We start from the raw sequence: 26,984 nt of genomic DNA on the forward strand, positions 1-26,984 counted from the left end.
TAATAGAACAAAACTGGGTAATAACATAGGTAGGAAGGCCCTGCTCGCAAGCTTACAATCTATACTAATACACACACACACACACACACACACACACACACACACACACACACACACACAGAGCAGTACAGAGATTGCCGGACCCTTTATGCATGTGGTGACAGTATATGGCACAAGGAGCCCTTTACAGGAGGAATGTACAACAAGTACAGTACCATACAGGGCTACAGGGACCATTCATGCCACCACAGAACAGTGTTCTAGCCATTATATTTGAAGCTGATCATCTTCTATATACAGTATGAGCCCTTTAGGCATAGCGAAACATACAGGTGACCAAGACTATTGATATTTAGTCCACAATAGCATTAGCCCATTGAGTAAAAAACACAACATACAGTATGTGCTCTTCCTAGAGCAACATCACCTTTCTGATTTGTACTACAGTAGTTTAATCTTTCAAGTGACCTGGGGCCAGATGTACTAAGCTCTTAAAAGTGATAAAGTGGAGGAGTGTGATAAACCACCAGCCAATCAGCTCCCAACTGTCATTTTTCAAACACAGGGCCATATTCAATTAGGTGCGAAAAGCCATCATCGGTGAAAATGTATCACCGATTGAGTCTTTTCGCCAGACGGAAACTATTCGCCGTAATCAATTGCAAAGACTTTTCGCGTACGTGGAAAGTCAATGCAATGTAACAGGAGAAAAAGTTTCGCTTATGAATACCCGGCGGAAAAAGTGCAGAATTGAGGTTTTGGGGTGCAAAGGTGCGGAAACCACTCTGCACCCTTAGAATAACAGTCCAAAAAAAAAAAGTAACCACCCTAAAAAAGTACTTTGAAAATGGGGGCGAAAAAGTACAAAGTGGGGGTACAAATGCAAAAACTAGCAAAATATACTTGTGGAGGGTCTGCAAGAGTGGGTGAGGTTTTTTTTAAAAAAAAATTGCAGGTGTTTGCTGAAGGTGCGTTTTTTGCGGCACTTAAAACTTGACTTTAGCGATATGGAATTATGCTTGCACCCATTTTCAAGTACCCCAAATTTGACAGGTCTACTTATATTCACCAAAAAAACCCAGCTTAATGCTATTCTTCACCACTTGTGCAAAGACGCTATTTTGGCGAATTGACAGCACTTAAGTAGCCCAAACAGCTTCAGTAGGGCTAATCGGGGGCATCTAGATTAATCCCCCATGTCAGTGCATCTTTTGGGGGGTGTCAGGCTGATTTCCCCAAATTTGACAGCACTTTTCACCTGTTTGCGTTACGCCGAACCCATTTTCGCGTCCTCTGGCATTGAATAGGGCGAATAGCGGGGCTGCACACGAAAAGTTCACACGTCCAAAACACGCGAAGTCGGCAAAAAGTACACGCCGACAGCTGCGAAATTATCACGGGTAATTTTATATGGCCCACAGCCTATAACATGACAGTTGAGAGCCGAGTGGCTGGCAGTTTATTACTCTTCAGAGCTTAGTACATCTCCCCCAGGGTCACATACACACAGTGGGTGCAGGTAGTGTTCATTAGGATGAGTCACTCAGGGCCGTAACTAGGGTAGTGCGACCAGTGCCATGGCACAGGGCAGGGGACGGTGTGTGGTGCCTATCAATTTTCATGTCTATTATCATTCTCACTTGTAGCCTCCTCTTCTTTTATCCCCACCATCTCCTGGCCTCCCCTATGTCTTCCCTGGCACTTCCCCCATGATGCCATGGCCCTCTTTCAGGTGCACTCTCTTATGTCCTTATTTAAAAAAAAAAAAAGGGGTCGCCAATGCTCTCTCTGGCACAGGGTACCAAAAAGTCTTGTTACGGCTCTGGCGCCACTGTACCTGCAACATGCCCTATTCTCAACTGGCTGGTCACTCAGGCAACACCTAAAAGGTGAATGCACGAGCAGATATCTTTGAACGATAACGTTCAACAATATATCGTTCCGTGTGCATGCAGTGAACAACCAACGATGCGCACTCCTGCTGGACGATAACGATATATCTCGTCATCCGTAAATGCATTCCAATCTTGTCAAGAATTGCCTGATCAGAGATGTGGCGGGACGACTTCACTGAAAGATATCTATCAGAGTGTACACCCAATATAGTTTGACCTGCACTAAGTTCAAGGGAACTTTCTAAGATATCACTCAGTGAGCATATCGTTCCGTGTGTACCGGGCTTTAGATACATCTCTGAACCTGCAGTACAAGGACAATGCAGAGATGACAACTGCAAGCAGGGCCGGCAACAGAAGCCTTGGGGTCCAGGACTCATGTTCTTGTTCTACCCCCTTCCTTCCCAAGTAGGTACAGGCTGGTCACCCATTGACTCACCCCTCCTGTGTCTCTCCAGTCTCATCCCCACATGAATTTCTCATCCTCACCTGTATTGCTTCAGCCTCAACCCTCATCCTCCCCTATGTCTCTCCAGCACCATTGCTGCAGCGTCTTTTCCAGCACCATTCGTGTCTCCAGCCTCAAACCCCCCCATGTCTTTCAATCTCCAGCCTTCCACTCATCTCCAGTGTCTCCCAGCTTCATCCCATGCTCCAGCCTCAACATCCCTCCTTCCAGCATCACTCCCGTCTCTCAATCTCCAGCCATCCTCTCATCTCCCATGTCTCTCAGCCTCATCCTCCCATATTGTTCAGCATCACTCTCCCCCATATCTCTCTGCCCCATCATCCTGTCTCTCCAGCACATCCCCTGGTATCTCCCCAGCCCCCATGTCTTCAGCTCCACCCTCTGCCGGTGTCACCATCTCCAGCCCCCATCAGACCTGCCGCGTCTCTCCAATCCAGCTTAGCCCACACTTACCTCCTACTGGTTGCTGCTCCTCTTTTGCAGGTGGCTCGAGCCCTCTCTCATCTCAGATTCAGCAGAGTCAGGTCACGCATTGTACCAGCACCACAAAAACTTTGTTGCTCCGGCCGCTGGGCTCCCTCTCTTTCTGCCTATGTACTTCTGAATATAGCAGCAGCGCAGGCAAGGGGACCACATGAACTGGACTCCCGAGATTCCTGAGGAGCTTTGGAATCTTGGGATCCAGCACAAGGGTTCGTCCTGTTGCCGGGCCTGAGTTCAAGGTATATGAAAGGCAGTGTGAGGCTCCAATAAGGAAATTGAGAATGAATGCAGGTCAGATACTTCATGTAAAGCTTTCAGGTAGTTACACCCCACAGAAAAAAAACAAAAACACCTTGAAACTTATTTTGAATGATTTTAGATTTCAATTTTGCTCACAATGAGGAGATGCATAATATGCCACACAGCAGTGTCACCCAATTTAGAATATGCCAAACAGTAATGCCCCAATTGATAAATGCCACTCCACAATGCCCCTTATTGACAGTATGCCACATACTGACTGGCAATATGTCACAGAGCCACTTTAATCATACCCCTGTATATACTAGCCTCGTAACCCCCCCAATCACACCCCTTAATATGCCAATCCCAGAGCACTCAGTCATCCCCGCACTTATATGCCCAAAGCTCCTCAGATGTAGACCTAGATATGAGTCAGGCCTCTGAGGCCCCTTGTGCCTTTTATACTGTTAGCCCAGAGGCCCCCGACATGTCTTCACCACCAGTCCTCTCCACCACACACATACACGGCACTCTAGTCAAGCCCGTGGCCAGAAAAAGGTACTCCGAGGTGGCTGTGGGGCAGACTGGAGGCAGAGCAGCAGAGTGCTGGACTGGCCACAACGCATACAGTGACATCACCAAAACCGCGCCCAGTGGGGCAGAGTTGCTGAATTCCAGTACGGACTATCCAGAGGATTCCAAGATGGGGGCTGTACTTCTGCAGGTGACCGCAGGCCATTGGCGACCCTTGCCCTATGGGGACACGTACCCATTTGTACCTTTTGGAAATCATTTACACAAAACAATTTGCCGCTAAACATGAGACCCCCCCCCCCTCCTGTCCCTTACCCATTTTATACATTTTCCTTTTATAAAGTAAACTTTACAAAATCATATTCTCTTAAAGCAGTTTATTTATAAATTCAGGGGGTTAAAAAAAACAAAAACAAACAAAGAACAGTTTCCAGCATATAGTAGATGACGGATGAGGGGATGGCAGCAGTTGCAGATGTCCGAATGCTTTGGTCAGAGAGGGATTTAGGGGGGACATAAAGCCTTTCTAATCTCAGTTTTTACAAGGCAAATGAAGATCATTTACTTGCTGAAACCAGAAAGCGTACGCCCCTATTATACAGAATATAGCACCAAAAGGCAATGGGGACATTGTGACTGCTAGGAGATTGCAGCCAAGGAGCGTCACTGACCATCATGGTGTCTACATTCAAACCTGGCGACAAGTCTGAGCAAAGTGATGAGAGATACTCTACACCGGCAACCTTCATATTAGCTGCCAGTCTCATATTATTATTGGAGTACTCTATTGTCTACATTAAGGAAAGACATCGCCTCGCTACAAAAATAGTGATCATTTGGCGGGGAACCTAGGGAAGACGGGTGGAAGAGAAGTGAATGTTGCAAGAGGACAGAATATATAAGTGGAAGAGGTAGAGAAAAGGAATGAGGTAGAGAGAAGAAATGGGTTCTGTGGACCAAGGGAAGAAATTTTGTACCAGGTTTATCAAAGCTTGGAGAGATAAAGTGGACAGTGATAAAGTACCAGCCAATCAGCTCCTATCATATTACAGGCAGTGTTTGAAAAATGACAGGAGCTGATTGGGTGGTACTTTATCTTTCCAAGCTTTGATAAATCTGGGCCTAATGTCTACCTGTCACCAATACACAGAGGCAGCTATTTGACTTAACCAATGTTCAGCCCATCAATCCACCACTAAGTTGTGACATCACTGAGGCATGAGGCACAGTTACCTCATGCCTCACAAGTCGCAAGTTTCTAGGGAATGGACGTACTGTATTCTCAGAGGTTTCTTCAATATGCAAAATGTCTTCATCCTTTTCACTTACACACAGAAGGGCACTTTAAAGAGGCGAAGAGAGGAGGTTAACAGAAGACGGACAGACAAATGGGCTCCATATAGCACCAGAAGAATTTGCAATCAAGCATTAACCGTTCCCCTTAAATATACTACATTATTAGCAAGATAGCCTGCGCCATGGCACAGCAGAAATGGCCGAATGAAGTTCAAAGTGGTTGAAAACCCAGACAATTGTATTGAGGAAATATTGAATTTCTAGTCCGACACGTGTGCACCATCTAGTGGCCATTTTATATATTACAGCCTATAACGGAGAGAAAAAAAAAATTAAAACAAAAATCAATGGTGCTCAAATTCAGTCCTCAGGACCCCACATTTTCCAAGTCGCCCAGCAGGTGCACAGGTGTAGTTATTACTCTGACACATTTTAAAAGATCCACAGGTGGAGCTAATTATTTCACTAGTAATTCTGTGAGGAGACCTGGAAAACATGCACTGTTTGGGGTCCTGAGGACAGAGTTTGAGAACCTGTGCTCTAAATGAATCAAAGGTCAGTATGCACCCTGAAACTGTACAAGAACTGACATGAACTGGTCAGTCGTTATAGGTTATCTATGCTAGAATGCTACTCAACTATAACACTACATAAAATGGAAGCTGAACAGCGCTTGATGACCAGGTCTACTTCTCTCAGCCTGATAGGCCTACATTCTTCTCACCTACAGGAAGAAATAAAAAATATCATCTTAATCTGGAAAGCTACTGATATCTGCAGACAGCCATAGACATTCATACAATTCCTGAAGATATGTAATGGACACACACACACACTATGTGCTACAGGTGTGTGTATTAGTGTTAATATGTGGATGATAAGAGAAACCCATAGAGTTAAACGTCTGCTGTATAAAGATGTGTGAAGACTGCCTATGTACCCACAGCCTAGTGTCAGTGAACATGATCTGGCACAATCGGTCGCAGGGAGGACTAGAACTCAGATCTCCAGCTTTCGGTTTATCAGTATGGAGCAAGCGGTCAGGCAGCCTCCAATCTTAGACACCTCCGTGCAGGACGCTGGGACCAGCGTGTAATCTGTCATCTTCTGAAAGACCTGGAAAAAGAGAGAGAGAGAGATTGAGCACATTTTATGATGTCCTAACATATACAGGGAGTACAGGATGAGGAAGCCAAGTACCAAGTCATTGCTAATAATCACACAGATTTAATTACTGGTAGTAGCTGAGCATGCACATAATTATTAATCAGTTCTGTGTAATGATACAGATAAGACTGTGCAGAGCAGTCTAGTTGTGTTCCCAGCCCAGAATTGGAGCCATGCATTTCTACATTCTAGTTACCTGGACACTATTGGGATATTCCTCTGCACTGCGGTGAACCAAGACATTGGTTTTGGGGCCCACACGAGCATAGATGCAGTTAGCGGCTGGGTCGTCTGGCACAGTCAGTGTCTCATAATGGTGATCCGTCAGCTGCTCCATCACCTGCAGGAGAGGGGGAAAGTAAAAAGAATTCAGTTTCTATTAAAAAGGGAATAGGACAAGTACTGCTTACATGGAAACCATGAACTTACTTTGTATTCAGTATTTATTGATCCAATACGGTAGCACTATGGGGTCTATGTATTAAGCCCTGGAGAGAGAAAAAAATGGACGGAGATCAAGGGGTCTATTTACCAATCCTTGGATGGAGAGTTGACGGAGATAAACTGCCAACCATACAGCTCCTAAGTGTAATTTTTCCTGTAACAGGACAGTTAGGAGCCGATTGGCTGGTACTTTATCTCCTTCTACAGCTTAGTAAATAGACCCCAAAGTAACCAATCAGCTCCTGCCATTTTTCAAACACAACCCATAAAGTGACAGTTAGGAGCAGATTGGTTGATACATATCTCTCCCCAAGGCTAAGACCCCATAAGGGGAGATTTAATAAAGCTTGGACAGAGATAAAATTGTGAGAGATAAATCACCAACCAATCAGCTCCTATCACTTTACAGGCTGTGTTTGATAAATGACCTTCAGGAGCTGATTGGTTGGTGCTCTCTCTCACAATTGTATCTCCAAGCTTTATTGAATCTCCCCCATAATCTTTCTCCCCCCCCCAAAAAAAAAAAAATAGAGTTGTATGTATCCGGCAATCAAGTAATTGACATACAGATTCTGGGTCCTAACCCATAGGTTGTACATTTCTAGTAGTATTTGTAATGCAGCAGGGACACATTCATTTCCATCTTGATAGTTAAAAAACAAAACAAAAAAAAAAAAACAGCTTTTCCCCATAAAAAGTCATAAGTACTATGACATAAAAACTTATAAGTACTTATAAGTTTCAAAAGTATCATCTCTGATGAGGTGCAAGATAGAGGCAGTGTAAATCTGGGTAAGCACATACTGTATACAATGTACAATCTACCTTGCAATCCGCAATCCTGATCTCACAAGACCATCTGCTGTAAACACAGTGACTCCGTACACACTACAGATATCAGGCCAAAACATCGGGCAGAATGGCTGATAGGGAGTACACACTTTCTGATTGGTCAGACATAGGATCATCGCGTCTGAGGAGTTTTAGGAAAAATAGAACATAAAATCTTCTGACGTGACCTGTTGTCTTGTAATAAAACATGAGGCAGGAACGTACTCACACTTACAATATCTGAAGAACAGGTCAGGAATCGCAAGTATGGTCCAATAATTATATACAGTAGGAGTGTACCCAGCTTAAGTGCTGAGTTCCAGTAAGAAATTATCTGCAGGCACGGAAGTCTCCTAAAATACGCAAATGTCCAGAAAACGAAGGACAATTAATCCAGTTTTAGCCCATTTGTAATATGTAGATAATCTCTTAGGAACAATACAGAAAGCTCCTGTACGGTGGTAGAGAAGAGGCCAATTTATACAAATGCATCCCCCTCCTATAATCTCACAACAGGGCATTGAAAAGAAAGACTGAACCCGTGTGGCATGGGCAAGGGTACACATTCTTAAAAAATAAAAGGTTTCTCGAATTTGTCCACCCATCGTTATCCAGGAGTAACCACTATACAAGTCCCAGATGATGCACCTATAGTGTCAGCTTTTAATGACCAAGTGAGGGACCTTGTGTTTATTTTCTTTTTTTTAGTTATTGTTTTTTTGGTAAATAAACTAAATACCACATTATATGAGTGATCTGGGCCAAGTACTTCCTGCCTAGGGGCTCAGAGAACCTGTTGTATATAGATTTCCTCAAGATCACTAAAGTCTTAAATACAAGTCCCGCCCATTTGTACCACATGACTCATTTTGACAGGTTTGCGTTATTGTCAGAGGACAGTCCTAGGTCCAGCAGAGATTATAACAGCCCCTCCTGCCTCCCCGAACTTGCCACAAGAGTGCAGGGTAACTCAGAGTCTCCTTACACCATGTGCTACAGTTTACACACCGATTTTTTTGACTTGCGGTAGCCAACATGTAAACCCATTGTTTCTTATGGGGGGAACACGCGAGGAGAGGGAACTTCCGATACATCCCCGGTGGGCTGAACCTTCCCCCAGTGCACATTGACACAGGCCAGGTCCAAACCAGGAAGTAAAGTAATAGCGTCATACATCACGATGTACTAAGCTCTGGAAAGTGATCTAATGGGGAGTGATAAGCTACCAACCAATCAGCTCCTAACTGTCATTTTTCAAACACAGCCTGTGACATGACAGTTGGGAGCTGAGTGGCTGCTAGTTTACCACTCTCCCCTTTATCACTTTTCAGAGCTTAGTACATCTAGCCCGTTCTGACTCTACGCCAGTTGGAGCACCATTTATCATACACAATGAGTTTTATCACTAGTGGCGTATGATAAAAGACCCATTGATAAATGGGCCCCATAGACCCCTAGGTTTTATAGATTAGGTCACACTTCAGATAGATTATTAAGAGGACTCCTCCAAGTAGAAGAAATCTCCGTTCACCTCTGAGCGCCTCCTATACCGGCCTCCTCACCTTCAGAGCTTTCTTAGCAGTGTTGCTGCTGCCGATAACCAGGGTGTCCGGGCCGCCCATACTGCAGAAGCTTTTGAGATGCAAGTCTCCAGCAACAGGAACAGTGGAAACAGCATAATCCTAGAAAGGTAATGTATAACAAGAGATATGGTAAGAACTTACCTTTGTTATCTCTGTTTCTACGAAGTCCATAGGGTCCACAGGGTTGACCTTGGGGTTATAGCTGGAACAGGATCCATGGGCACCACACAGTTAAGCTTTTAGCTCCCAGGATGCACTTGGGTCCTCCTCTATACCCCGCCCCCGAGCCACAGGCACCTCAGTTGGTAAGCAGCCTAGGCCGGAGGAGAATATGGAACAGAGAGAAGGAAGACTGGAACACACAAGAAACCATACTTACAGCAATAGGAGACGGAAAACCGGTGACCAGCCACACAGCCCATTTGAAGCCAGGTGCGTCAGGGCGGGCGCCCTGTGGACCCTATGGACTTCGTAGAAACAGAGATAACAAAGGTAAGTTCTTACCATATCTCTTGTTTTCTACTTCAGGGTCCATAGGGGGTCCACAGGGTTGACCTTGGGGATGTCCCAAAGCAGTTCAACTAAGGGCGGGGACGCTCCTGTGCTGAAAGGAGCACCCGGCGCCCAAAGGAAGCATCCTGAGAGGCGAAGGTGTCAAACGCATAGAACCTCAAAAACGTTTGAATAGAAGACCAAGTGGCCGCCTTACACAGCTGAACAGCAGAAGCGCCACGTCTAGCAGCCCAAGAGGGACCCACAGAACGAGTGGAATGAGCCTTAACAGAGGCTGGCACAGGTAAACCCTCTTGTGCATAAGCCTCACAAATAACGGAACGAAGCCAACGGGCTAATGTTTGTTTGTTGGCAGGCCAACCCCTCTTGTGAAAACCAAAGAGGATAAACAAGTAATCAGACTTCCTAACCGAAGCCGTCCGGTCTACATAAATTCTAAGCGCCCGGACCACATCTAAGAAAGTCTCACCAGCTGAAAGACCAGGGGACTGAAAAGCTGGCACAACAAGTTCCTGATTAATGTGGAACTTCGAGACCACTTTGGGCAAAAACTCAGGACGAGTGCGGAGCACCGCTCTGTCCTGGTGAAAAATCAGGAAAGGAGGGCGACAGGAAAGCGCCCCCAATTCAGACACCCTCCTGGCCGAAGCAATTGCCAGGAGAAAAACCGTCTTAAATGTCAGCCACTTGAGCTCCACCGCCTCAAGAGGCTCAAACGGAGGACCCTGCAGGACCCGTAGCACCACCGCCAAGTCCCAAGGAGCCACAAAGGGAGGCTGGATCCTGAGAACACCCTGGAAAAAGGTGTGAACGTCTGGTAGTATTGCAATCCGCCGTTGAAACCACACGGACAAGGCGGACACATGAACCTTCAGAGATGCAAGGCGTAAGCCGAGATCCAATCCAGACTGAAGAAATTCCAAGATCCTAGAAACTCGGAACACCTGAGGATCATAATGTCTGGACTCACACCACTGAAAGTAAGTGTGCCACACTCTGTGATAAATCCGTGCTGAAGCAGGCTTGCGTGCCCGGAGCATGGTACCAATAACCGAACTGGAGAAGCCCCGAGACCTCAAGACGGCTGTCTCAAGAGCCACGCCGTCAAAGACAGCCGACCCAGATCCGGGTAAAGGCAGGGCCCCTGAGACAACAGATCCCGACGCTGAGGAAGAAGGTACGGAGCGTCGATGGAGAGGCTCCTGAGATCGGAGTACCAAGGACGTCTGGGCCACGCCGGAGCTACCAGCACGAGCATGCCGCCGTCCTGCTTGAATTTCCGCAGAACCCGAGGAAGTAGGGATAGCGGAGGAAACAGATACGCCAGGTGAAACGTCCATTTCACCGACAGCGCGTCCACCAGACTTGCGCCTGCGTCTCTTGTCCTTGACCCGTAAACGGGCAACTTGTGATTGTGACGGGAGGCCATCAAGTCCAGCTCCGGCAGTCCCCACCTGTCCACGAGTAGCTGAAACACCTCTGGGTGAAGCGACCATTCCCCGGGATGCACGTCGTGACGGCTGAGGAAGTCCGCCTCCCAATTGAGGACTCCGGGGATGAAGACCGCCGAGATCGCCGGAATGTGACCCTCCGCCCAAGTCAGGATACGAGACACCTCCGACATCGCTGCCTGACTGCGAGTTCCGCCTTGGTGGTTGATATACGCCACCGTGGTGGCGTTGTCGGACTGCACCTGTACCGCCCTTCCGTGAAGAGCGGGGCCGGACGACTGCAGGGCCCTGTATACTGCCCGCAGTTCCAGGATGTTGATGGGGAGAAGTGCTTCTTCCGCTGACCAACGACCCTGAAGCGACAAAGAGCCGGTCACTGCCCCCCAACCCCGGAGACTGGCATCCGTCGTGAGCAGGACCCAGTCCGGGATCCAAAATGGGCGCCCCTCGACCAGATGAGCTGTCTGAAGCCACCAAGCCAAAGATTGCCGAACGTCCGGAGACAACACCAGCATCTGAGAGCGGATCCGGTGAGGTAACCCGTTCCATTCTGATAGAATCAGCCCCTGCAGGGGCCGGGAATGGAACTGGGCAAATTCCACCATGTCGAATGTCGACACCATGGACCCCAGAACTCTCATAGCCGAATGGACCGACAGGCGGCAACGGCTCAGGCAACTGTGTATCCGCAGCTGTAGGGAGGCGACCTTCTCCGGAGTCAGGAAGATCCTTTGCTGACGCGAATCCAGCAGGGCTCCCAAATGAACCATCCGCTGAGATGGAATCAGGGAGGACTTTTTCCAATTTATCAACCACCCGTGTGCTTGCAGGCAAGCGATCGTCAGGTGGAGATGTTGAAGCAGTACCTCCGGGGAGCTCGCCAGCAACAGGAGGTCGTCCAGATACGGCAGCAGCCGTACATTCTGGTTCCGAAGATGTGCGGCCATGACAGCCATAATCTTCGTGAACACCCTTGGTGCCGTGGAGAGACCAAAGGGTAGCGCCCGGAACTGATAGTGGTGTTGAAGGATAGCGAACCTCAGATACCGCTGGTGTGAAGATGCTATCGGAACATGGAGGTAGGCGTCCTGGATGTCCAGGGACACCATGTAATCCCCCGGTTCCATCGCCAGAATGATGGAACGTAACGTTTCCATCCTGAACTTGGGAACTCTGAGGAATCTGTTCAGAGACTTCAAGTTGAGGATAGGGCGATGAGAACCATTGGGTTTCTGCACCAGAAACAGAGACGAATAATACCCCGTCCCTCGTTGTGATAGAGGAACGGGAACAATGACCCCTGCTTTCAGCAAGGACTCTATAGCCTCCTGAACCTGTAACGCCTTGGTCCTGTCCGGAGAAGGACTTGTGCAGAAAAACTGGTGGGGTGGTCTGTGCCGAAAAGACAGGGCGTACCCCTGGGAGACCACTTCTCGAACCCAGGCATCCGTGGTGGTATTGTGCCAGCACTGGGCAAATAGAAGAAGTCGGCCTCCCACTCTGAGGTCCCCCAGAGGGAGGCCCGTCCCATCAGGCCGCAGGTTTATCTTCCTGCTTGGAAGAAGGGCGCCGAGCACTCCAGACTTGCTTCTTGGGTTTAGAGGCAGTCTTACTCGCAGACTGTCTCGGGAAGGACTGACCTTTCGCCTTACCCTGAACCCGAAAGGAACGAAAAGCCGAACTCCGAACCTTAGCAGGCAGTGCCGCCGAAGGGAGGAAGGCCGACTTGGATTTAGCCAGGGTGTCCACTATTTTGTCCAAGTCCGGACCAAATAGTAATTCACCATTGAAAGGTAAGGCCTCCAGACCCTTCTTTGAATCAGAGTCCGCTCTCCAGGACCGCAACCACAAGGATCGGCGGCCAGACACCGCTGCAGCCGATACCCGCGAGGTCAGCAGACTAGCATCTAAAGAAGCTTCACCAATGTAAGAAGCAGCGTCCCTCATTTGTCCCAACAACGCCCGCTGGACATCCGGAGCGTCGTCTGGGAAGGTATCTTCCAATGCATTGGCCCACCCCTCAATGGCCTTGGCCACCCAGGAGATGGCCATGGACGGTCGGGCCACCGCCCCGGAGAGGGAGTAAATAGACTTTAAGCAAGTCTCAACTTTCCTGTCCGTGGGATCCTTCAGCGAGGATATCGACGGTAATGGTAAGGTGGCGCCCCGAGTTAAACGGGTGACATGGGAATCCACCGCCGGTGGAGTTTCCCATTTTTTACAATGTGCCTCAGGGAAGGGGTAATTAGAAGCCAACCGCTTCCGAGGAAGGAATCTCTTACTGGGCGCCTGCCAAGCTACCGCCATATGATCCGTCAACTGATCCGACATGGGGAAACACCGCAGAAGCCACCTTAGTTTTTTTGAAACTAGGAAACTTCGACTTAGGAACCGGTGCCTCATCCTCTATAAGAAGAATAGCTCGCACCGCCCTAACTAGTGCTCACACATTAATGGACGACTTGGTATCCATTTCCTGGACCGAGGCGTCCGAGTCAGTGTCATCAGGGACCTCCCCATCATCTGAGGAACCCTCTGAGTCCGATACCTGAGCAGCCCGTGTCATGAGTGGGCGTTTAGAAATCCTAGAAGGCATGTCAGTCTGCAACATTGACTGAAAAGCCGAGGAAGCGGCCGCCAAATTTTGCACGGAGTTGGAGAGCACATCCACCCATGGTGGAGGCGTCGCCATAGGGGCCTGAAAGGTACCACAGGCTGCTGCGGCACAGGGGAAGCCTGTATATACATAGGCAACCCCGCATAGGGACCAACTGATTGAGACCCAGGAGGACTCCGCAATAACTGCGGGACACCCGGGGAATGGGGGATGGTCGGCTGGGGCACCGCCCTAGTAGGGAGAGCAGTCGGGACCGACAGACGGTCCGCAATAGACACCAGCACTTGAGAAAACATCGCCCACGGTGGTTCCTGCGCCAGAGAAGGTCTGGATGGGCCAGGAGCCACCTGGCATCGACTACACAGGCCATCCTGTGACAAATCTTCCCTATCTACTCCTGCAGAACAGCGTCCGCAGGAGGCCAACACCGGAGCCACTGAGCGCTCAACCTCCTCGTCTGACATGACAGAATATATTATATATCTGGCACCAGGGTAGAAGTAAAACGCACTCACCGGTGTGCTGAACAACAGCCCACAATATGGCACTGAGTAGCACACAACTGTATGTGACGGACCTCACAAATACGTGATCTATATAAGTGAGGTCAGTAGAAACGCCCCTCCCCCACACACCTGTAAGGCTTGTAGGAGAAGTAAAGGGATAGGTATAAGCTGACAGTAAGCGGAAAATAAGCACAGACAGGCAGCACTAGCAAAAGTCACATACCATGCAGAAAGATATACTCACTGCACCTTTACACTACAATCAACCTGCCCAGATTCAGTGTCTGGGAGGGCTATAGTGCTGTGTACGCTGTCCTTAATCAGGGGAGAGGTACACAGGGGGACCGGTCCGCGTGCTCCCTGAAGATCTGCGCTGCCACTGGGAAAATGGCTGCTGGAGACCTCAGAGGAGGAGTGGCCGTGTAACTGCAGCTCAGCGACGCCAGACTGCGTGCTGAAAGGCGCGCTGAGCTGAGGGGAGGAGCCGCTGAACAGGGAAGGCTTCCTCCCCTAGCTGGCCATAACCCCAGGGATGCTGGCTTCCCGCTTGCCCCTTTATCCCTGGTGGTCTAGTGGTCCCACGGGTTATGGGGGGGGCCCGCCGCCACTGCCAGCAGCCTCCGGTCTGTCCCCCGGACCGGAGGCTAAAGGACTGCATTTAAGGCATTCCGCGCGCCGCCGCTAGCCAGCGACGCGCGGCTTACCTGAATCCCCGGCGACTCCGGCAGCAGTCCTGGGAGGTAGACAGAGTCCGGCTAGTACGGACTCTGCCCTCCCGCCGCGATCCCCAGATCAGTACTGGCGTCGTGGCGCCAGTCGGGGATCAGAGCGGCAGCGTGGGCGTCTGTACAGACAGCCCTTCGCTGCCGTCTGTAGTAAAAAGAGATTAAAAATAAATAAAATCTAACTTAAAATAAAAAGCTTCTGGGGGCTGCTCCTGCAGCCCCCCTGCGCGGTGACCGACTCCGGCCGGGCACCAGCTTACACTGGGGTGCCTGTGGCTCGGGGGCGGGGTATAGAGGAGGACCCAAGTGCATCCTGGGAGCTAAAAGCTTAACTGTGTGGTGCCCATGGATCCTGTTCCAGCTACCCCAAGGTCAACCCTGTGGACCCCCCTATGGACCCTGAAGTAGAAATAATGTGTAAGAGTGGTGTAGCCTGAAGCACTGCACACAAGAGGCAGCCATTTTTGTGAAGCTTCACAGGATAAAGACATCATTTCCAGCCAATAGTGGCTCTCCAGTGGGGAAGGTGAACAATGGAACAGCATGGAGTCGGGATAATGATAGTTACAGAGCAGTCAGCAGTAAACAGAGGGATATCTGGCTGCTATAGAGAGAACCGACAGGGCCCGATTCACTACCGTACGCAACTGCGTATGCATTAGTGATTACGCACGCAGCTTAACTGCAATGGTATGCTAATCCACTGCGATCACAGTGTCCTCACAGCATAACATAAGGTCGAACCAGTCACCACCCACCAACGGCACTTCCTGTCAATCACTCTGCGATGGTTCTTCGTAGCCGCTGTGATCGCAGTCCCGATCGCAATAGCTAATTTGCGCACTGCGATGTATACGTGCTATGCAATGATTGGCCAATTGCATGCATATTAGCAACTGCGTTCCTTGCTGAATCAGGCCCTGAGTCGGATGCAGAACACCCGTTATTAAAGGAACAGAATACGGTTGAATACCTGATACGTTTTCGCCACCATCTCTGCTCCCTGGAGGTTGGTCCATTTGGACAAACCCACGAAAATCTCTGTACCTGAAACACATAGAAATATGGTCACCAAAAGTCTCACAAACATTACAGATAAGGACAGAAACACCTGCTGAACACTGGATCAGGAAGCTGAATGGCATCAAACCTGTAAAGCCACCCAGTAAAAGCTAAAAAACGGTGCAGTGCCATCAGCTGGAGCTCTGCATCGCCACTTATCCCGGGGCTTGGTTATACCTCTGAGCCTTGTCTGAGAACCAGAAGGGGGATCTAAGGAGTGAATAGGAGACCATTCATAAGCTGCAATCAGGAAATTACAGTATGTGACCGGTACTGCTCACACCCCCTTTCCAGACCAGTGCCATTTTGAAGTGGATTTGCCCAGGGCCGTCGAGAGCAGTGACGGGCCCGTGTACTGGGGAGGGGGCATGTAAAAGCACTATGTATGGAGCTGCTGTCCGCTGGGACAGTGGCCAGATTTATTCTCCACTCAGCCAGGGAGCGAGTAAGATTGTCCCTTGTAACGCTTACAGGGAGAGGGAGAAGACTGCTGATCAGTGGCCTTTCACAGCCCAGCACATATCAGCATGTGCTGGGCTGGGGAGAGATACTGCTGCTCCTCTCTCCCCCTGCCAGATGTGATACTGACATGGGACCCCGCCAGGCGCCTCCAGCCAGCCTTTGCCCAGGTTAGTACCCTCTACCCAGTGGTCGAACTTGCGAGTGGTGGGCCCAGGTGCCCAGCCCCCCCCCCCCTTTCCACCCAATAACAAGAAGCAGAGAGTGACAGAGAGGAATAGTGGGTGGCAAAAAATATATATATAAAACTTGTTTCTTCTTATTGTGACTGATAAGTGTGAACTATGGCAAGTTGTGATGAGTATTACGTGAAAACTAAAAAAGTTTTACATGAGTAAAATAGGAATTAGCTCTTTTTGAGATTAATAAGACAGCAGGGAGCTAGGGGGAACTTTCCTCTCTGTCATAGATAGAAATCCCAGGAAGATCAGAAGAGAACCCTCACATTTTGTCTCCTGTAAGTACCTCAATACTACGAGCAGTGGTGGAAGATCACAGATGCCAACAGTACCACACAGAATCTTTTAGTGCCAATATGGGAAGTATTAAAGTCTCCCTGTAACGCTCTATAGCACTATTGGAATTGGTATGTAATGCCAGCGGCTAAACCGGATCAAATCCAGACAGTACCTAACCCTCCCCTCTCACCCTCCCTTAGGGGTGCTTTACCCTAACCTCGCCCTAGTGCCTAAAGCCAACTCCCCCTCTCCCTAAACCTAACCCTCCATGGGGCTAACCATAGCGCCCCCCCTAGTGGTGCCTAAACCACCCTCCCCCTACCCTAACACTAAGTCCTGCCGGGAGTCCCTAAACCTAACCCTTCACCCCATCGCAGCTAGACACTAAGACACCCGGCTTACCTTCGTTCGGCCATGCCAGGTGTCGGGATTCCGTAGTGGGGCTAATGATAAGAGTCAGGATTTTGGTGCCTGTCTTTAGTCCCATGTCGGGATGTAAGTGTCCGGATATTGGCAGTCAGGATAGCGCCCGCCGGTGCTCTGACTACATCCCCCACTATTATTAGCATTAAAGTTATAGAACTTACCACATTTAGGCACCTCACCAATCTATTTTGGTACCTTTCTGGGGATGGACAACTTGTTACACACCTGGTTTCCCTCCAGGAGACTGCAACAATGTTACATCCTCTATCTGTGACCAGATCTTTGCGTGTCCCACAGCCATCCTGCCTCCACACCTGCTAACCTATGAGAAGACCCTCCCATCCCCTCTACCACATACATACTGACTTCGCTGATTGAGTCCTCTGGGTTTCGGTAACATCTGTATACTGAGGACACAAATTTGTAATGGGGGGGGCCTAATTATTATTGGTAGAAAAAAAGCCCCCAAAACGTACACTCCTTAGCACCGCATGTCGTGCTGACTTGTGATGCCTTTTCGGGGCACAGTCAACGCTCAGGTGTCAGGACACGGGATCCAAACCAATCCCATCCCAGTGAAATCTAAAAAGTAAAGTCGACCACAATACTGTACCTCCGGGTTAAGACCCTGTTGAGCTAATGCACAGCAAAAACTCTTGGGCAGGTGTAACCTATAGGTTACATTGGCTAACACTAGTGGCGGAGCATGGTAATGGGGCTTTTGCGCAGTTTTCATAGACCACTATGGGCATTGCTTTTGTGATCATCAACGGGAGGTTCTTTGCTGCGGAACCCCCTTGGTAAATTAGTTACCCAGATACTTAAAAAAAATAAAATTATATAAAAAAAAAAAAAAATGCAGCAGCCCCCCTGATACTTTTTATTTTTTTAAATATAGTAAATAGGCCCCCAGACGACATCTCTTAGACTGTCTGGCAGCAGTCTACTCTAAAACTCTGCCTATGTACATCTGTTTCCCTGTGATAATCCCAGTACAGCAGGAAACATCCCACAGATCACTAAGACCATGGCTCAGGGATCACTCCAAACTTCTCTTTTAGGGGCCCATTCATCATTTCATATTTTCGGTATATTCCCTAAGAACAGCCATTTTTGGGGAACACCAACAAATTTTAAAGTACCCCCCAATTGTATTATGGAGCGTTCTCCCAAATCTGCTGCGGCTCCTCCATTTCCGACCACAGGGTTCTATAGGGGATGCAATGCGGTCAGATTTACCAAGTTCCGGAATGTGAAGATAACATTGGTCGCTGTAGCCTATGGGCTAGGCTCCGCCAAAATTACCAGGAGAGGGTTCCGGAGGAGCCCTTCCCAGTAATGGTCACGGCGCGTGCATAGTCTGTAGAGCGCACATGCACAGGAGTCCCGGCACGGGAGATGAATAAACAGCTGAGGCAGTCACTTCACACCGAGCACATCGCAGGGACGGGGTCGGGTGTTCTTTATTACATCTGGGTGCAACTGCAATGCGGTCATGGGAGCTAATACAGCGCCCAGATCACATGATTATTAATAAATGGGTTCCTTAGGGGTTTATTCAAATCACTAGTGACTTGTTGCGGAGCACTGCGCAACCGACATCTTCGCTTGTTATTCCTCGCACACAAACGGTCACTGACAGACATCAGGGTGATCTCCAGCATCACCAGTTACTCCGCCCCATATAAATGCTCTCACCTTGGTATTTAGCAGAAACTAAATGTATGTTCTACATTCTACTTTCCTGGTTCCTCACTGACCACACACACGATAATTTATATTCATGTATGAGATCCATTACCCAGAATGCTTGTGAATTGATGTTTTCCCATAATTTTTATTGCCAAGCCTAAAATATGGTAAGTTACAGTTGAAAACTGCCTCAGTTGCCACACGCTGCCTTTATCACCAAGCTCATAATGGTTTTAAAAGATATGGAAGAATCCCTGACTTGCAGTTGGAAAATCATGGTTGAACGGAACACCACATACATGTACGGGCGCTTGTTTTCATAAACCAGATAGATAATTGGAATACGCTCTCCTCTGTTGCGTTTTGCTGAACTCAGTGTCTCCAATTCATCATTAGAATGGAGGCTAAATCTCGCCACCTCCCATAATACTTCCCGTATCTCCTTTGTCATTCTGTACACAGGCTACCAATTATGTATAGGGGACGTAGTTATGAGACCGTCAACGGACGCCTATGTTAGACCCCCCCCCCCAGGGAGGGTTAGGGAGCGGTAAGAGGGGGTTAGGAGGGGAGGACTGGAGAGGGTTAGGGTACTTACCTGCCCCAGTCAGGAACTCTTCCTGTCAGGCATCTGCTGTTGGGATTTGAGCAGGTTTTTCAATCCCTTTCCATGCATAGAATAGGATTAGTATCGCACCTGCTTAGGTCTGCTCTCATTTCCAAGTTACTGCCCCAAATACTGTAGGACCTCCTCCACTGCTCCCCACTCGCAGGGCTTCTCTCATGCTGCACTTACAGTACTCTGCTTTATCTCTCTTCCCCATGCTAACAGGCAATCTGTCTCCAAGACTTTCAATTCTTCTTTGAAAAAAAAAAACAACAACTTTCATTGAGATGTATCAAGCCTAGGAGAGAAACAAAGCGTAATAGTTGTCCATAGCAACCAATACGCTTCTAACTCTCATTTCAGATTGTGCTAGATAAATAACAGTTGTGGTGCATACACATGGTACAATCTGTACCACCCAGTGGCGTAACTTCATCCCAGGTGCCCGGAGGCAAGATAAATGTTGGTGCCCCCCAAATCAAAATGTACCACCCCCCCCAGCACCTATGCTAGCCACAACTGCCGCCCCCTATGCAGTTCCACCAGTAGTGGTCCCCCTGTGCAGTGCCCTCTGTAGAGGTCCCCCTATGCAGTGCCGCCTATGTAGCGCCCCCCAGTAATGGTCCCCCTTTGCAGTGCCCCACTAGTAAGGGCCCCTGCAGTGCCCCCAGCAGTAAGCCCCCTGTAGTGCTCCCTGTAGTAAGCCACCAGTACATACAAAAAAAACAAGAACAGAAACAATACTTACCTGAAACCCCGCTCCAGTGCTGCTGCCTTCCGTCCCCAGCGCCTGCTCCTCGGAACTATGGGAGTGACGTCATGACGTCACTCCCATAGTTCATTGCGGAAGCCGGAAGCGGAGCTCACTGAGCTCCGTTCCTCCGGCTGCCGCCGGGGGGAAAGAGGGACACAGGCACCCGCTGGTAACACTCGACCGCACCCCCCGTATTGACGCCGCTGAAGGTGGAGTGCCGATCAGCGGCGCTCCATTTCCATAGCAGTGCCTGGAATGGCCCAGGGGAAAATGGAGCCAGGTGCCCCCTTAAAGGCTGGAGCCCGGCGGCAAATGACTCCATTGTCTCCGGGAGTTCCGCCACTGGTACCACCAACACCTTGAAGGATATCTTTCAGTGAAGTCATCCTGCCACATCTCTGAACAGGCAAAGCTGACGATATCGTCCAAATTGGCCTGCATGTACGGACGATCATAGATCGCTTTATCGTCCTTGCATGAACGCGCATCGTTGGTTGTTGGCAGGTTGGTAAGTACATGACAATGAACGATATCGATATGAACAATATAGTTATCGTTCAGTTTTATTGCTCCGTGTGTACGCACTTTTAGAAGCAGATTGGTTTCTTTGGGCACCTACTGCACATTCTCTCCCTCCAAGACTTGATGCATCTCCCCCTTACCCTGATGACCCAGGCGTGCTCTGGCATATGAAGCTCCAGACAAAATCACCCACCTGTGTATAGAATATCACTGGCATCCAGTGTGGCATTCTCATCTCCAAGCTCACATACTCGGAATTTCAACTCTTCAAACAACTTGTGCAAACCTTCTGTCTGAGAGCAAGATGGAGAAGAACAGAGGGTGAGGAGGGATCGGGGAGGAGGGAACAGATGGAGGATTAAGAAACGAGGACGGAGCGCATACATAATCTTTGGTGACAGATACATAAGAATTCACCTCTTTTCTCCTTGCAGGATTAAATGGGCGAGTGATTAAGGCTGTATCTGCTATCACAACTGCCATGTCACCGATTAGTTGCCCCTGGGGTAGATCTTCGTTTGGGGGTAGCTCCATCACCTGAAGAGCCAGCTTCTGCCTCAAGATGCCACAGAAGACCCCGCTCTCCCTCTGTGCCCTTGCGAGGTCCACCTGCCCATCTCCTTCCTGTGCCAGAGAAGAGGGCACCCCTCTCACCACAGCGTGGGTGTATCTGCCAGTCATTTCTTATGCCCCAGGGAGGGGAACCAAGCTCTAGAGTCCTATGACCTCAGACAGAACCTGCAGATGGTGGCCTGTGGTTGGGTCTACGGTCACTCCCTGCCCTGTCACTTTCCAACGCTCCTCTTCTCCCTCGTCTCCTGCCTGGATGAGTTCCTCTCTTCCCAGCCTCCCGTTTCCTTCCTGACTTCACATCCTGGAAGAAAAAGAATGACAACTATTTCTGAATGTATACATACACACACATACATATAGCACAATACAGTCTCTATATGGGTAACAAATAACTGAAAGTAAACACACGGCATCACTCGGAGAGACAGTAGCCATCCTTAGCGGCATACTAGGGATGGATACCCAATACTAGGGCTATCACTAGTAGCTTTGGGATCACAAAGTCTCCAATCATTAACTCAATCGATCAGCTCTAACAAGGTTACCCTATAGGCCAGTGTTTCCCAAATGCCATCCTACAATCCCCCCCCCCCCCTCTCTAATAGTACTGGTATTAAGGATATCCATGCTTGAGCACAGGTAACTTAATTCATATTTTAGTCATTTTGATTCAACTATCTGTGCTGAAGCACGGAAATCCTTAAGACTGGGACTGTAAGGGGCAGAGTTTGGAAAGCACTGCTATAGGTCATAGGCAGCAACCTTTTCTACAGTGCGGTACAGTATATCATTTTGGACATTTGACTCAGCAGTATAAACATTGAGTGACAAGAATAAATGGCGTTGGATGAACAGACGCACTACGAATCATCACAGCCTGTCACGGTCAGTAGGCTTTTAACATAGTTAATCCAGGCCATGTTTACCAGGCTCTCCTTATGTTTTTCCTGAAGAGCAAAATAGGAAACATCAAGGTTTAGTCCTAAGGGTGCCACTCCGTAGCCTTTCCACCAGCACTGAGAGAGTTAAGTCAGAGCATTCTCAGGGCCACAACCTCCACAGCACTCATTGATGAAGGGGTTAAGCATGAGCCTGGCTGCACATGTCCTATAGAGGATATCAAGGCTCCCAAGTAGTGATAATCTGATAAATGGAGGACCCTTCCAACCCCCGACATTATGTGTATTAAGTAACCCTGGGCCATACACTTTAACCAACACCGCAGGGTTAGGTAAGCAATTGCCAACACTCAATGCTGAAGAGGTTAACTAAGGGCTCTGTGTAATCACACTGTCCCCGGTGCTGACAGGGTTAAAGTATGCTACTTCTGAAACAACAGCACAAAACACAGCGATGTATATTTAGTGGACTGTTGTGTTACAAATAAATGACATATAATAACATTAATAGGAAAAGACAGTAGGGGTCATGCCTAAACAAGTTAGGGGGCCCCACTGGTTCCCAGGGATATTAGGGATCACACATCTGGCCTTTTGTTATCATTTTAAGGCCAGACAGAAGAGGGATCTATAGGAGACAGAGTGTAGGGTGGGACGTGGGGACTGAGGAAGACCCCTGCAGTCACTGACCCAGCAAGGACAGACTGAGTGCTATCTGGAGGGGAGCAGAGAGAGTACCAGGCAGAGGAGAGGAGGAATGTAGCTGGCTGCAGAGAAGAGAGAAGCAGGGTGAGGCAGGGACTCAGCCCAGGGCCTGGACACAGGGAGGGAAGGGGAACACATAAATAAATGTCTCACCACAGGGAGGAGAGGGTGCCGGCACGTGATAAGTCCTTGTCCCCAAACCGCAGAGAGCTGGGGGTCACCCAGTCCAAACCGTCCCTGCTGCCTCCCCCTTATCCCTCCCCTCTCTCCATCTCCCCCTTATCCCTCCCCTCTCTCCATCTCCCCCTTATCCCTCCCCTCTCTCCATCTCCCCCTTATCCCTCCCCTCTCTCTGCATCTCTCCCCCTTATCCCTCCCCTCTCTCTGCATCTCTCCCCCTCCCTCTGGCAGCCTCATGCTCTCTCCTCCTACAGTCACAGCACTGGTGGAAATTCATAGGCCAAGACATACACCCAATGCAAATGACACACTGCTCCCCATCCTGACAGACACAGGACACAGACATCATCCTCCTAACACACAGGATGCAGAGGCCGGGTGTACCAGTCACTTCCCTCTGACACTACTACATAGCACACAGAATAGCATGTCCCACTCTCCTTCACCTAATACAGAGGATGCCGGCCATGTCCCACTGTCCTCCACCTAATACACAGGATGCAGAGGCCGGGTGTACCAGTCACTTCCCACTGACACTCCGGACACTGCTACATAGCACACAGAATAGCATGTCCCACCTGCCTCCACCTAATACAGAGGATGCCGGCCATATACCACTCTCCTCCACCTAATACAGAGGATACTGGCCATGTACAACTGTCCTCTATCTAATACAGAGCATTTCAGCCATGTACTACACTTCCAATTAATACAGAGGAAGCCAGCTACGTATATCTCTCCTCCCCCTAATACAGAGGATTCTGGGCATTACCACTCTCCTCCACCTAATACAGAGGATGCCAGCCATGTACCACTCTTCTTCACCTAACACAGAGGATGCAGGCCATGTTGCACCCTCCTCTTAATACAGAGTATTCAGGCCATGTAGCACCCACCTCATCCTCGCAATACAGAGGATTCAAATCCCTCCTCCTAATACAGAGGATGCAGGCCCACCTTGCACCCACCTCCTAATACAGAGGAGGCAGGCCCACCTTGCACCCACGTCCTAATACAGAGGAGGCAGGACCACCTAGCACCCTCCTCCTAATACAGAGGATGCAGGCCACCTAGCACCCTCCTCCTAATACAGAGGATGCAGGCCACCTAGCACCCTGCTCCTAATACAGAGGATGCAGGCCCATCTTGCACCGTCCTCCTAATACAGAGGATGCAGGTCACCTAGCACAGTCCTCCTAATACAGGGGATGCAGGCCACCTAGCACCCTCCTCCTAATACAGGGGATGCAGGTCCATCTTGCACCGTCCTCCTAATCCAGGGGATGCAGGCCCATCTTGCACCGTCCTCCTAATCCAGGGGATGCAGGCCCATCTTGCACCCTCCTCCTAATCCAGGGGATGCAGGCCCATCTTGCACCGTCCTCCTAATCCAGGGGATGCAGGCCCATCTTGCACCGTCCTCCTAATCCAGGGGATGCAGGCCCATTTTGCACCGTCCTCCTAATCCAGGGGATGCAGGCCACCTAGCACCGTCCTCCTAATCCAGAGGATGCAGGCCACCTAGCACCGTCCTCCTAATACAGGGGGATGCAGGCCACCTAGCACAGTCCTCCTAATACAGGGGGATGCAGGCCACCTAGCACCGTCCTCCTAATCCAGAGGATGCAGGCCACCTAGCACCGTCCTCCTAATCCAGAGGATGCATGCCACCTAGCACCGTCCTCCTAATACAGAGGATGCAGGCCACCTAGCACCGTCCTCCTAATACAGAGGATGCAGGCCACCTAGCACCGTCCTCCTAATACAGGGGATGCAGGCCACCTAGCACCCTCCTCCTAATACAGGGGATGCAGGCCACCTAGCACCCTCCTCCTAATACAGGGGATGCAGGCCACCTAGCACCCACCTCCTAATACAGTGGATGCAGGCCATCTAGCACCCACCTAATACAGAGGATGCAGGCCACCTACCACTCACATTTGGCCAATACAGAGGATTAAGGCTAGATGGCATCAACTTTCTCCTAATACACAGGATACAGGCTACATGCAACTGACAAAAGATGCAAGCCATATAACACTTTCCTCAAAGTGTACGCATCACTTGCATTATCCTAATAGGCAGGATTCACCTACAGCATGTACCAGGGTCGTAACTAGGGTAGTGCGACCTGTGTCAAGGCACAGGGCACCGCAAGGCAGGGGGCACTGTTCGGGCCTGTCAATTTTCGGTTTATCATCATTATCACTTGTAGCTTCCTCTTCTTTTATAACCAGCATCTCCTGGCCTCCCCCATCTCTTCCCCATGAGCCATGGCCCTTTTGTGGGTGCATGTCTTATGTCCCTATTTGAAAAATGAATGGGGGGGGGGGGGCACCAATGCTCTTTCTGGCACAGGGCACCAAAAAGTCTAGTTACGGCTCTGGTGTGTACCACCTACCTACACCTAGTACACAAGATTCAGGCAGTGCACCATACGCTTCTATCTCACAACATCGCCTGATGGTAACCCAGTGTAGGGAGGGGGCTGTAGCTAAAGCCTTCCAAGGCATCATGGTGGGTGAGGCTACGCCCCCAGGTGGTGTTTTTCACATACAAAATATTTTTTGTGGTGCGATTATGGAAAAACCTCCCAACCGACCACAAGTCTGGATGAAAGTCCAGATGAACGTGCGCCTCTTTAACAATATTTCCAATATTAGACAGACAAAAGTACAGATACACAACACCACAATCTCCAGCTCTTCATCTCTGCACTGTAGGAAGGAAGTATTAATATCTCTGCTACATGTGTAATATGTTCTATCTTTTTACATACAGGAGGTCAGGTTATCATTACAACAGTCATACAATGATTTTTAAGCAGGTTACCTAGAATCACGGCGTCTCACAACCACCAGGTACCACTTGGCGACATCGCTTCCTATATTAGCTCAGGGCGTCTGCAGCGGACTCATTATAATTGGCCAGACATACAAAGGGTCAGATGTACTAAGCTCTGACAAGTGATAAACCACCAGACACTCAGCTCCCAACTGTCATTTTTCAAACACAGCCTGTAACACATACTTGCCGACAATCAGCTCCCTCCTTCCGGGAAGGAGCCGATTGTCGGCTAACAGCAGGGGGGACAGTTACGGCACATTGTGGGGCTCCGCCCCAATCGCATCATCGTGGCCCCGCCCCCTCTTCACAGTGCCGTTATTTTCTGCATTGTGAAGCAGGGGGCGGGGACACTCATGCGATCCAGCGTGAATCACGTCACTATTGCGAGTGCTCTAGTAGTCGCCGTCTTTCCCATCTGACTGACAGATTGCAATGCATAGACAAGGATGGCAGCACAAATATTGGGGTACCCAAGCACCCACAGAGCTGGCACCTATAGTTACCAAACATAACACATCTAAGATGACAGAGTTAAATGGTTCTCTTCTCCTTATGTCAATCATTATTATAAATGAACTATTTATGTGAGGTGTTTATTTGGGCCCTAAGTTTAGAATATGATTCATCATTGCAATGTTGTGGTGTTTGTAGCCATGTGTCACGGTCAACTGTATGCGACAGGCTCCCTATAAAGGAGTCTCTCCTATAATAAGAAGCCTCATGTGTCTGCCTTTGTGTTACAAGCCAGGAGGTAATGTCCTGTACACATAATATAACACAGTAATACAATAAGGGGCCTGTCTCACCATTCAGCAGCCCTGGAAACCTACCACCGTATGCAGATCTGCACTGGAAAGAATTGGACTAATTATCCTTATAAGCCTTCCAGGCTGTGCTCTGGGTGCGGCTCTCCTTATTAACTCCTCCATTACTCTACAAGTCTGCTCTAGTCTGCAGGGAGAACTTACAGAACGTGTAGCACA

The 26,984-nt window shown here is 49.2% G+C and overlaps 2 protein-coding genes across 4 annotated transcripts in view; one reads left to right on the top strand and one right to left on the bottom strand.

Annotated features, from left to right (window-relative positions):
- Positions 1–3,986: 3,986 nt before the first annotated feature.
- On the bottom strand, positions 3,987–26,904 carry DDAH2 (DDAH family member 2, ADMA-independent). Of its 3 annotated transcripts, none has more exons than XM_088481503.1 (7): positions 26,832–26,904; positions 21,215–21,671; positions 20,991–21,090; positions 15,731–15,804; positions 8,925–9,044; positions 6,284–6,427; positions 3,987–6,036 (listed from the first exon to the last, which is right to left on the bottom strand). In XM_088481503.1, the coding sequence occupies exons 2-7, from the start codon at positions 21,476–21,478 to the stop codon at positions 5,920–5,922; spliced, it is 819 nt and encodes a 272-aa protein (XP_088337629.1). In that variant the 5' UTR covers positions 21,479–21,671; positions 26,832–26,904; the 3' UTR covers positions 3,987–5,919. The 3 variants fall into 3 exon arrangements, with proteins under 3 accessions (XP_088337629.1, XP_088337627.1, XP_088337628.1); XM_088481501.1 differs by having other exon boundaries at positions 26,808–26,861; XM_088481502.1 differs by lacking the exon at positions 26,832–26,904 and adding an exon at positions 23,128–23,228.
- Positions 22,185–26,984, top strand: part of LOC148513667 (CCN family member 3-like) — a 35,783-nt gene continuing 30,983 nt past the window's right edge. The window contains exon 1 of the mRNA XM_088481500.1: positions 22,185–22,255. Within this exon, the coding sequence (XP_088337626.1) occupies positions 22,208–22,255 (48 nt within the window). The 5' untranslated portion in view covers positions 22,185–22,207. The remainder of the gene's footprint in view (positions 22,256–26,984) is intronic.

This window comes from Taudactylus pleione, unplaced genomic scaffold (genome assembly GCF_031769625.1).
Source record: "Taudactylus pleione unplaced genomic scaffold, aTauple2 ptg000274l, whole genome shotgun sequence".
NCBI classification, from domain to species: Eukaryota; Metazoa; Chordata; class Amphibia; order Anura; family Myobatrachidae; genus Taudactylus; species Taudactylus pleione.